Source organism: Onychostruthus taczanowskii, unplaced genomic scaffold, assembly GCF_017590055.1.
Source record: "Onychostruthus taczanowskii isolate IOZ18803 unplaced genomic scaffold, ASM1759005v1 scaffold150, whole genome shotgun sequence".
NCBI classification, from domain to species: Eukaryota; Metazoa; Chordata; class Aves; order Passeriformes; family Passeridae; genus Onychostruthus; species Onychostruthus taczanowskii.
In genome coordinates this window covers 737287-750151 of record NW_024498686.1, presented here as the reverse complement: position 1 = coordinate 750151, position 12865 = coordinate 737287, and the positions used below count along the sequence as shown (strand labels likewise).

Genomic DNA, 12865 nt, shown 5'->3' with positions numbered 1-12865 from the left:
TATGGGCCCCAGCAGCAGCAGCTGCAGCCACAGGTCCCAGTTCCTTGTGGCCTAAGGACGGAGTACAGGGATGCTGGATGCACCTCATCTGGCCTGGTATTTAATGTTACATGTTTACAGTGCTCCTTGGTGCAACCTCTGCTCCTGACTGGGGCGTGCTGGATGTTACCACAGAATAAATGCTTATTTCTATTAGTGCTACTCCTAATTACATGAAATGAGATGCTATCTATTGCAGCTGACATAATTGCATTGACCATTACCTTGTTATTCTCCTATGAGACAGAGAGAAAATACTATTCTACTTTTTAAATACCAGTAATTAAATTATATATTTGTATTTCTCCTTTTGTAAACAAGCTCTTTCTGCCTCTTTACAAAAAAAGATATTTCCATGTGTTTGGTCATTCTTGTGTTTCCTGTCTAGATCACCTCTGATGATTCTGCAATTGCTTTTCGAGACCGGATCAGCAGTACCATGATCAATATTCCATATGAGACCATTCAGGGAATGGCATTTCAGTTACTTATAAAATCTGCATTCTATAATTTTATGTTTTACATTGCTATTATACTCAAGCATTTTAACACAGTGTCATTTTCCAAAACCTCTGCCTCGCTTAGGAGCTTTAACTGCCATGTCTACTGTAGCCTCAGAACTCTTTTTCTGAAATGGTTAATGCAGAAATCTGTGATTTACACAACAGGTTTTTGGTTTTTTTTTTTCTAACATACCACTCTTTCCAGGTTTTGGCACTAAATATCTGCTTCATTTATTGCCATGTTGTCTGTTTATGCAGTTTGCTTGGTAATTCTGTATTTCCCTGCTGAAAGATTTGTCTTTGCCTTGAACAGCAGCTTGACTCGTGCTGTATGTAACTGGCTTATGCTTTATCTTCACATTTGCTCTCTGGTCACCATGCACAGCATTTCCCCTGAAATTCCCTTCACAACAGAGTAATGTTAATGTAAATCCTCCCTTTCTGTGTGTCTCATATTACACACAAACTCTCACAGCCAAAAGATACATGTGTCCAAGTCAGTACACACAGATGTGACGCAAAGACACAGAAGATAAAACTTTTCCCTTGAGCTCATGGACAGGCCCTGAATCCCTTTGCTGTGAAGTTCCTGTAGCAGCCCCTTCTCAAGCTGCAGAACCCCACCTCTCTACATACAGGAGATATATCTCTGTATCAGAAGTCTATATGCACCTGAAAGGCGGTTAAGAGCTGCAGACAGTATTTCATACAATAGCTTTCATTAGACTACACAGGAGAATAATTTGCAAGACTCTGTAGATTCCCTTCCCCTGAAACTTTCTGCTATTTATTACCTTACCATCAAAGACACTGCACTACCACTGTGTGGTAACACAGGAAGCCATAGATATGCATTAGAGTTTGTGAAAGGTGCATTGTGAATGCAGAGTATAAATTATTATAAAAGTGCACACGTGCACATCATAGAATGGAACTACAATATATGAAAGTGGTGCTCAGTGTTAATCAGAATTGCAGTCCCAGCTGTTTAATTTTGAGAAAGTGGGAGCTGTGTGTTCAGCATCCTCAAAGCTAGGCTGTACTTAGTCTAAAAGGGACCTAACAGCTGCACTGTAGGCACAAACGACTGTAAAGCCAGGGGTTTAGTACTCGTAACCAGGCTGAGGTCTGTCAGAGATCACACAGTGACACCCGACAGCGGAGCCCTCCAAAGCGACACTCGATTTGTCAAAAAAACACTTTTTCGAAGCAGGCGGGGCCGCGGTGGAGGTGGAGCCGGCTCTGTCCGCTGCGGGAACGGCAGCCGGGCCGGAGATGCGCTGAGCTGCCGCGGGCCGGGCTTCCTGCTGCCCGCACACCTGGGAGCGGGGCGTGGGCGGGGGCCGGGAGCTCAGGGCACCGCAGCTGTAAAGCGGGCCGGGCCGGGCCGGCGGCCGCGGCGGGAGCATGGAGCGTTGCTCTCCCCCCGCGCCGGAGCAGGAAGCGGTGGAAGCGTGGCTGGACGATCACGGCGACTTCACCCGCTCTTACTTTGTTAGGAAAGCTACGAGGTAAGACCGGAGCGGCGGCGGATAGAGGCAGTTCCTATTTCACAGGAAAACCTCGCTCTTTTCCATTTCACTTTGCTGCCTCCAAAGAAAATAAAAAGAAGCGACTCCCCCCCACCCCCGCCGCCCCCGCTCTCGAAAGAGCAAGAACTGAAAGCACCACGCAGCAGCTCCGTCCGGCTGCCACCGAAGGGCACATGCGGCGCTTCCCCGCGGGCTCTCGCCTTCAGCCCCCGGTCCGCGGCCGCTCTGCGGCGGGGAGCGCCCGCCCGACACTACGAGCAGCTCAGGGAAGCTGTCCCAGCCCCGGAGATCCCTATCCTGGGCTTTTAGTTATTTATTTTGTGTTCTCCTCGGTTCAAAACAGACATGGTCAACTTCTCGTTAGTAGCGAGCAACTATGCATTTCTCCGCCCTGCGAAGTAGGTAGAAGCCTCAAAGAGCATCTGATGTCTTTGAGGAGGGCGGGTTATGTCAGCGCTCAGTCATCTTGAAACAAAGGGCTGCTCTTCAAGGGCTCCGTCACTCTGTGAGTTCATCACCATTTTTGACATAAGGGCGGCCCCCGGCGCGGCGAGGGCCGCGGGTTAAACGCTGATGAGCCGAGCGCAGAGTATTCGAGACCGGAGCTCCGCCCGAGGAGGGAGGCTCAGGAGTCCGTCCAGTGGGGAGAGCGCCTCCGGGACGCTGCGCCTTCCCCCGGGAGGGAGGCGGGGGTGCGGCCCGGGCAGGGAGGGGATCGCCGCTCGGATGAGCGGGGTGCAGCCCGGGCAGGGCGGCGGGCAGGGAGGGATCGCTGCCCGGGGAGCGGGCGCGCTGCCGCGCTCGCCCCTTCTCGGTGCCGGTTCTTGCGAAGAACCCAATATTGAGGACCTGAAGAGCTCGTCTGGCCATTCCCCCCCTTGACTTGACATGCTGCCTTTTGGAGATAAGACGAGGTATTTGCTCACTGTTGTCACACACTTCAACAGCGGGACTTCAAGTTGATTTGGAGTAAATTCGGCTATTTTTAGAAGTGGAGTCAGGTTTCCATTTTGAATATTTTCCGATAAACAAAGCCGTGGGGATGCAGAGCCCGGGTGGTTTGCAGCTCCCACGGCATATCTTAGGGGGAGCTCGGGTTAGTAAGTCCTGCGGTTGGCTCCTCGGACACGGCGTCTCCGCGGGCTCGCTGCACTCCCGCTCCCGAGCCGCTCGCACCATCTGCTCGCCGCTGCTGATTTGCTTCTTCCCCGAGTCACTTGGCGGGGATGGATGCATTCTGAATGAGGTTTTGCTGCTGCTGCTCCTCTCTGCATGGGATGGGGCGGTAAGAAGAGAAATCCCCATTAATAATTGACTCGCAGAGAGCTAGAAAGCTTCAGGGGTCACCTGCTTGCTTGTAACCATCTGTCAGGCAGTCCCCTTTCTTCTGCTGCTGCTTCGTTAGGTTCATTTAACAGGGAAAAAAAGCCTTTAAAATGTCTTTTAAATGTTGAATTTATTTTTTAAGGCTGTGCGTTGTTGCATAGATGTAAGTCGTTAATCTTGATGCTCTCCAGAACACCAGGGCATGGTGTGGCACTGAAGGGCAGCTTGTTTGCCCAGGAAATAGGGTGCTAGCAGCTTTGAGAAGTAGCATTTTCCTAGTTCAGCCTATCACGCTCCCTTTGGAAACTGGATGTAGTATTGAACAAATGGGAATGCTAATTAATAGTAACCACTGTGTCAGATTTGTTTTCCCTATGGGCAGGATGGGTTAGCTCTTTTTTTTTTTTTTTTTTTTTTTTTCCCTGCTCTGAGGAACAGTTTTGCATTTGTGCTGTTCTGAAATAGGCAGTACTTCAGAAAATACAATTCAGTCGAGTCTCCGTGATGGTAATGCCTCTGCAGTTAGAGAGGGGTTTGCAGAAATACTGTGGACTTTTGAGCCCTCGCTTGGCAACAATTCTGTGATGTTTCTGAAATGACGGAAACACTGCAATTGTCTCAAAACTCTCTTCTCTGCTGTCTTGCATGGAATGGTCTTTGTCCTTATTGTATAAATAGAAAACTATATATAATAAGGAATACCTCTGCTATATGTAAGTTTGTATTTAAAAAGACAAATGACAAATGACTTCAATGTATGTTGGTTCAAAGACAATAACATGTAGGGCTGAGTGGTTTGAAAGAACAGCTGTACTTTTTAAAGAGGTTTAGTGTTCCATTTGGTAGTGTTATTTAGGGCTTGAAAAGAGAAAATCCTAGCATCTAATACTGTGCTTTGTTTTAGCTGAATCTTTGCAGAACAGCAACTTTGAACAAAGATTATGCTGTTAATGTTTTGCTACTTAACATTATATTTACTCTCTCAAGTAAAGCAGGGTTCCCTGAACTAGTTTCAACATTTTTCTAATAATAATTTACTGCTTCTCTTTTATTTTGTTTTGTTTCATAATATGCCAAAGTTCTCACAGGTCCTGGAAGCAATAGACCAATAGTTAGTTAATCTGATATTTTGCGGAGCACGGAGGCATATTGAGCTGCACATTGTGAGGCACAATTGCTAATGAATAAAGATAGTTTCTGTATCTGTTTGTCAAATATTTCTACATAGGAATAGGAAAAGATCACCAACTCCATCATTTATGACTGTGTAATACAAGCTGTTTTCACTCACATTAATGAGCTTTGAATTAGAATCTAATTAAGCAATTTCATATTGTGTTGAATAGTTAATATATTTTTTGTGCAATTAATTAATTCAAACAGTGTTTTATATGGTAGTTCTGTTGGTAATTTCCAGACACAAAGAAGTTTTAATTAGGTGTCTAAACAACACTTAGAAGATGTATGCTTTGTGATTTTTTTTTTAAATTATGGGGTTAGGGTTATAATCTCTTATAACTGAGTAGTTGCCTCCTGATCCAGTTTGAATAGGGCAGTTTGATATTAGTATCCGTTGTTGTGGTTTGAATAAAAATTGTATTATCTGGCAAAGTGGCACTTTAGATGTTTCTTTCTATTCACAATTTGTTCATTAAGTGACAACTGTTGGAGTGGCTGTGCTCCCCAGTCCGTGTGCTGGCTTCTTGGAGAGAAGGGCTGCAGGTCGTCGGCTTAACAAGTGCGCACCTGTGTTCCTCTCTCGCTTCCAACGTGTTGCAGAAAATGAGCACATTCCAAGGGCTTACACCTTGTGTTTTGATCTGTAATGCCTCGAGGTTGGCAGTGTCTGCAGGAAGGCCACATCCCGGCCTCCTTCCAGGCTGGGCTGGCTTTATGGATATTGTCCGATAAAACTGCGGTGATTGGCTTCCACGTGAGCAGTGCGAGGCTGCAATCCTACACGCGTGTAATCCAGGTGAATAGCTTTGAGTCCTCCCTCCTTTGAGCAGGTGAATGAACTGGGATCCCGTGAGTAGGAAGGTATGGAATCAGATATTTATTACTTTATTTTGTACCAGGGAGGTGAGTGGCATGTGGAGGCAATATAAATAGCTGTTATCTGTGAGGTGCTGTTCCAGGGTGATCAAAGTGCAGCACAACAAAGAGGAAGTGTGTCAGCGGCACACTCGGGGACGAGATGAATTTGGTTCACACAGTGAAGCTGTGCAGGCTGACAAAACTTCTGGCTGGAGAGTTTGGTACTGCACACCTAAGGGTCAAGAGTTTCTAAATGCCTCACTCCTTTAAAGTTTAAGCTTTTTTTCCTCAGGTCTTCTTGTTATTTTTCTCTTCTCGAAGTTTTAGAATTGCCTGTCATATTCCGGCTTCCCAGAAGCAGAAACATTTTCAAGTAAGGTGGTTCTGCTTTGGTGCTGCAGCTATGGTTGTTCTAACTAGATGCTAGAAAGGCATAATCTGCTGGGTTTGGGGTCACATTTATGGCTAAATTCATTAGCCTTTTTGTCTTCCTGAAGTTTTATCTTTTTATGTTCCTTTAAAAAAACAATGCATGCATTGCCACACTCTAACATCCACACTTATTTCAATCCGCTATGGAATATTTCTGTACTTCTGACTTCCTGTTTGTCCCTGTTTTAAAAATATGGGAGTGATTCTTTGCACTCAAAAGCAGCAGACTGCCAAAACAGCCAAAGTAAAATTTTCCATCTCAATTAGAGGTAACTGTATTCTTACAGGTAGAATTTTATCTGATTCCTTAAATGTATAGTGTGATGAAGACAAATTATTGACCCAAATCCTATATGCCCTTCAGTAGAAATAAGATTATTTTGTTATAAATATATCTTGGCTTATTAGCAGGTTTGAGAAATATTTACAAATGAATTAAGGTGGGGCTGTATTTGGAAAAATAAATTTTCTTAACAGTATGGTACTTCACAGTGCTTCACTGAGGATTCCAGAACTGGTGTTTACTGGGAAACTCTACTGAAATTCAGATATTGCATTATTGAATATATCAATTACATTTATTACTTGGAGAAAACTCAAGCACAGTTGTTTGGGACTTTTTTTTCTTCTTGATGGCTGGTGGACAATCAATTTCTAATGTGCTGCCTGTGGTACTACATTAGTATACTTGCCTTCTAGTCTCTGTCTAGAGGGCTTTTAAAAATGTCTTTCAGTCTGAGCCAGGTATCTGAAGTTCAGTCTCCTAAATATTATGTGTTATATGCAATCTATGCATAGGTAATGTGTGAGTGCTTATTTTTTTCCTAATTGAATGAAAATTCTGATTTTCAAAGATAAAGGTATTGGATGTTTTCTGCACTGAAATGTGCTGTGGCCTGTGTTTTCCTTTAAAAAGTGTTGCATACCAAAAAAACCTAATAATCCTAAAAATGTGCAGGTATGAATCATATGCACTCCTAACATGAGCTTGGTGAGTAGCCAGTGGGCTTTGAACTTCCATGATTGAAGGACCCCAGTAGCTTTCCAGTGGAGGCACAAAATCCTGTGCAGATAGTTGGGATATGCTGAAAGGGGACTGGCTTTCCTAAGTTACCCAATGTAAAACCTTTACGAGAGGGCTGCAGACCCACTGATTCTTGGGACCATTGCTTGAAACCCACAGGAAGCAGTGGTGTTAATGCAGGGGATTAGAATTTTTTCTCCCGTTTACTTGGTTTTATTTGATGTTTACTGAGCTTTTCTGAGAGCTAAGTACAGGAAAAAAAATGAATTTCTTTGAGATCTTGGAAAGTTTTCTTGTTGGTATAATGATGTTCATAGTTATACTGCTTACAAATAATGTATGAATATCCTTCCTTATGCCTTTTATGATAACAACAAAGCTTTAACAACATTTGCTGTTGGAAATAAAGTGAGGTGAGTGCTGGAGTATTTTGGAAACAATCTCTAAAACAGCAATGACCGTAGACTGAAGAAATTGTCATTAGAGAAATGATGAGAAACCACTTAATATGAATTTACGTCTCAAATTCCCCCAAAGCTCTAAACTGAACTCCTACATAGAATCTTTGTTATGGAGATGAACTAGTCATCAGAAACTGTGAGTAGCTACAAGGAGAACGTGCTTTCTCTCAGTTCCACTCGCCCTATGCAAAAAAGAAACAAATGGGTGTGCAGAATACATTAAATTAAAATACACTGGTAAGCCTTAGAGGATGGGTAGAAAATGAGATGGGGCAAATTACCCTGACAGTTAACATCCCCTTTTTGCCTCCTGTTTCAGGCTAACTATTACCATATTACAGTACTTTTGATCTTTTGATCTCCTCTGCAGGAGACTCAAGAAAGTTCGATACCTTTCTTGGATTTTTAAGTTAGAGAGGATCACTGAGGTTCTGTATTGGGTATCTGCTGAAGAATCCTCATGTGAGGAGGATATAGGCAATACATTCTTGACTTGAACTAAAATGCTACCACCTACTTTCATTTTCACCATTAGATCGCTTTGATTTTGTCATGGAAAAATATAGTTAATAAAAGCACAGTATAGAAGTATTTCTTTTCCTTACTGGAAAAGAAACATACACAAATGTATATGGAATGCTTTCTCATTTATATGATTGACTTGAAGAAAACTGTATTTTAAAAAGGGCATTAAATACATAAGGAGCTATTTGTAAAGTGCCAGAAAAGAAGCCCTACTCAAATAGCCCTCATGGATAACACAATGGTTATAATTTCACATTGAGTCTGGCACTGAAAATGTCACCACAAAATGTATTTGCTTAGTAAAAGATATGTATTTTCCCACTTATTTGTATGTTATGTGCACTCAGCCCAACAGAGAGAGCCATCTCAGAACCTCTGTACCACTTCAGTCATGCTTAACCTCTGGTTTAGGAATTCAAGTGCAAATGAAGTAGTGCCGAAGATTTATGGTGGGTCTCCAAGCAGTGTGAATTTAACTTTTAATCCATTTTTATCTGAAATTACTGGTATTGTCCTACTCTTTTCCCAACAAAACCATTCAGTACCTAGTTGTTTTTAATTTTTACCTTTTTTTTGGTCTTGGAGAAAGAAGCAAACATAGGGAGGAGAAATAAAGGTCAGATTTTAGAATTTTAACTTTAATCCCTGAGGATTTATTCTGTCTTCGTTATAGTGCAACTAGATAGTCTCTTCTGTGGAAGAAAGCTTTCTTGTAAAAAGTGAAGCTTGAAGTTAGTTTAAAGAAAACTTGAAAATAGCCAAGAATAGCCTGTCAGTATTAGTTTTCCAATTTGAATACTTTTGCTACAAATAATAAAGCAATCTCTGCCTTCCATTTTTTTAAAAATGAGCATTCAGACAAGATTAAAATTTCATCATTGTAAAGTTATTTCAATCTCATGAGCATGGTTTGAATCAAGAATTAATATTCTAAATTAAGAACTGTATTCAAACAGAAGTCATTTGTGCCAGTTGAAACGTTTAAAGCTAAATGTATGCTAATATATTTGTCCGAGTTTGTGCTAAAAAACTGGCATTGTCATACTTCATATTCAGAACTGCTTGCCTACCACTGTGAGAAATGGCATCTCCACTAACTGTCATTGTGAAGGGTTTAAGGAAAAACATCAAGTGTTTTGTCAATCTACTCTTTTAGTCAGTTTGAAAACACTTCTTTTACAGTCAGTTTACTGTTTCCATCTAATGAGTCCTCCTTATAGAATTTATTTAAATCTTTCCATTGCTAGAAAGGAGACAAGACCACTTAGAATGTGATTGTGAAATAGGAAGTACTAGAAAGAAAATGAGAAGGCAAGTATAATATTAAAGTGGCTTTGCATTTCAAAATGCTTTGCTGAAACTTAATAGTTTTGGAGTTTTTGCTAATGCTTTAAATTATTTGTGTCAAATTATGTCAAGACATTGAGGAGAAATTTGAAAACATCTAGTGGTTATGTTATGGAAGGCGATTGAGAAAACAGTTATAAAGTTTAGCTTGAAATATTGATTTCAGCATTGTCAGGATTAAGCAACAGGAGTTCAGACACTTGAAAGTTGGCATTTTCTAGCAGGCAAGCTTGTAATCCCTCTCTTGAAGTCTGTTACCAATAACTGCTGCTTTGAATGAAAAATTAGCAGAACAGTCCATATAGGTACTAAAACATCGTACATTGTATATAATACTGGTTTGTGAGCAATAGAGAAAATGGAATTATTTGCCGTTTCACTGAAAACTACTTATTGCTGTGATCTGGTATGGAACTGCAAGTGTTACATTTTCTTTGTGCACGGCAAGTAGCATGCAGTTTTTACTGTTGTTGTTGCATCTCAGTGTTGCCTTTGCATTCCGTTGTTTGTATGTTTTCTCTGAAGGTGCCAAGCAGTTGTGGTGAATGGTCACATTGGTGTGTTCTTACATAGGCAGTGTGGTTATATGTAAGCAAGATAATTGCAGCCTGGCTGTTGAACCTCTTCACTGGGTTGGGTTGTTGGGGTTTTATTTTGAGGTCTGCTGTGTACCTTGAAGGTAATCACAATGAAGCAAAGATGGGTACAGTAAATTATTTAATATTCCTGGTGTATGAGTAGCATAGTGATTAGTATTGTGTCAGTATGGTTTGATGCATACGGCACAGGAAATAGAGCAAAGTTCTCTTCAGTTCTACATGTGCCCTCCTGCATGACGTGGCTCAAGACATGTTGCTTCCTTATGCCTGTGTTTTCTCAACCATTGATTTTTTTGGTTTTATTGCCTATTAATACTGAAAACTTCTTGCTCTAGGGACAGGTCTACTTTCTGTGCATCATTTAACAAATCAGGGCCAAAGTCTTAATTCCTCTGAAGCACACAAGGTCTCATGTACTGCAGTTTACTTGTTCTTGTATATAAGCAGTGATAGAGGGCAGGGTCACACCATCTTTTTTCTTTTTTTCTTCAATGTTTTGCCTGCCAGTGCATTTTCATCCCCTTCTTAGCACTATCACTTCAAAGTTCCTCTCCAGTTTTGTCATCTGCTGATGAAGTCACCAGCCAAATTCAGCAGTCGCTACTGTCATGTTTCATGGAGGAAAGATTGGATTTAGCTGATAGGAGTGACTAAAAAATGCTAACTTTATATTCTACTATTCCTGTTCATGAGCTCTGGGATAAATTACATCTTTTTTGAGTGAAGGTTCGTCTTAAAGAATCATAGTGCAGTAAAGGGTGCATCCCGGTTGTGAGGCATATGGGTCCTGTAGCTCTTCAGCTCACAGTGATTGCCATGGTGGGGTAGAGGCACTGCACTGAGTTTAACTCTGTTCATGGATCACTGTGGATCAGTACCTGCTCTTGCACTTTCTAAACTACAGCCAGGGTCTTGTCCTTACAAGCAGCTCTTGACAATGCCAATGCTTACTGAAGACCCTTCATATGAACATTCCCAAGTGTTGGTTTCTTCCTGCAGTCCTTTCAAATGACATCTTAATTGTACATGGCACTCATTGCTGATTTCCGGGAGCCTCACTTGTGGCTCAGGACATGTCTGGTGTCGGATATCTGCTGAGCTAATTCTGTGCTGCGGGAGTACTTGCGTTAGTCATAATACCCTTCTTGTCATGCATTGTTAAATAGGACTGAGTGTCAACAAGCGGACGCATGTCAAGACACCAAGAGATTTTAAATAGAGTTAGAATACGTCAGCTCATGCGAAATGCTGGTTCTTCCACCCGTGTGTGGAACTGGGTGAGTAAAAGGAGCTAAATAGTTTCCTTGTTAGAAGAGGCATTTGGTAAAGGTCACTGAACACTGTTCTTTTTCCAGTTGAATTTGAATGGCTTTCCTGTTGCCCAAAGTAAAATGCTTTAAAGGCTTGAAGTTGAAAGCCAAGCTTTAACCAGTTTAGTTAAGGATTATTTGTTGTTGTTAATCTAAAGAGCTTACTGAGAATCACGTACTACATTGGCAAATTATTGAACCATCACCCAAAAGAACTTAAAGGACAGGAATATGTTACTCATAATTATGCAGTTCCACATATAGTTCTGTTCAATGTTAAGTGCTTCATAAACAGTGCTGATACCCAACAAGTAGTCAGTTCTTGTTAAACGTAATTCCTTTCATGTGAAAGGTTTTACAGCTGTGTTCCACATCCCTCAATAACCTCCATAAGAAATGGAGGTTATTTTACACAGTAAAAAGGCAAGAGCGTAAAAAATCAGTGATCTCACGGCCACAGTTTAAGACCAGGTATTAGCATTCAGAGTACATTGTTCTTACTGATTGCTATTGCTGCACCATTGAGGTCTGGGAAAATCATAACATGACAGTGCAGAATAAATAAAATGACAGGTTTCTACTGATAAATCAAATTTCTGCTGTAGTTTTTTCTTTATGCGTGAAGGGTAACGGATTCTTTCTCTGCCTTGCATCTTGTATCAGCGCATCCGCGTATGTAAATTCAGTGTAAATCAGGAGAAGGGAAAAGGATAGCTTTTTTTTACATTGTCCTTTCCTCAGGAGTAAGTAGGCAGTGAATCAGATTGCTCTGCAAATTGCACTTGCCCAACAACAGCACAAGCTCATTTCCAAACATGCCTTCAAACGTGTGCATTTTCAATTACACGGCTTCTGAGCCTCATCACTTGTTGGAGAACACCCTCCATCTGGTACTATGTCATTACTGCTACTTTTCAATCTTACCTTCCATTAATGTCCATCCTCAGTGCTCAGAAACGGAGGCAGCACACACGTGAATCTGGGTCAAGTCAGCAATCTTCTTTAAAACTATCAATTTTTCTATACCTACCTTCTTATGTCTGAGGTTTAAATGCCTCCAGCTGGCATTTGCAGCTTCTTTTCTGCAGCCTTAGTGCTGGATGATAGTTTTGTTTTGGAGAAGCTAAAATTTCCAGGTTATTTTTTATTTTGAGGACATCACAGTAAAACAAAATGGACCCTTATATAACACATCTGCTAACAAGAGTTAGAAGCACTGATTTAAGAGGTTGTACTGTATTTACATACAGATTTTGGTATCTTTAGCTTTTTCATTTTCTTAAGGGTATTTTTGGTCATTTTAATTGAGAATCTTTATTCTTTCTCATGCAGACTAATAAACGAGAATTCCAAGTGTAACCAAATGCTAGCTTCTTATTTTGACTCTCAGTGAAACAACTTTTGCACATATGACACTGTCCTATGCAAATCATATTATGCATTGCAGTAATGAATGGTCACAGTTCCCACATTTGATGTTTATCCTGTTTAAGTAATGGAAAGTAATACTGTTGAAGTCAAATTTATTATAATATATTAGTTGTTCTTTGCTTCACTGCAAGAAACACTTGCATAAGGTTACTGCATAAAAAATAGGTATCACTGTTTTAATCAAGGAGGATCATTGTTTTTAATAATTCAATTTTTATAGCATTTTTTGGTTTTTTTAAATTTTTTCATAGCATTTTGTTTTCCTACAGTTGAGGTCTCCAAATGGTATGTGATTGAAG

The 12865-nt window shown here is 41.1% G+C and overlaps 1 protein-coding gene across 9 annotated transcripts in view; it reads left to right on the top strand.

Moving 5' to 3' along the window:
• The window catches only part of PDE5A (phosphodiesterase 5A), a 105698-nt gene that overhangs the window by 53631 nt on the left and 39202 nt on the right, over positions 1 to 12865 (top strand). The window contains exon 1 of one of the 9 annotated variants that reach the window (XM_041398937.1): positions 1845 to 2053. The exons of 4 other annotated variants lie outside the window; for them this stretch is intronic. In XM_041398937.1, coding sequence (XP_041254871.1) covers positions 1950 to 2053 — 104 coding nt within the window. In that variant the 5' untranslated portion in view covers positions 1845 to 1949. Of the gene's footprint in view, positions 1 to 1844; positions 2054 to 2850; positions 2989 to 3177; positions 3360 to 5391; positions 5441 to 10937; positions 11103 to 12865 lie in introns of those variants that run through there. 4 more of the 9 variants (XM_041398941.1, XM_041398939.1, XM_041398944.1 and 1 more) reach the window with 4 other exon arrangements.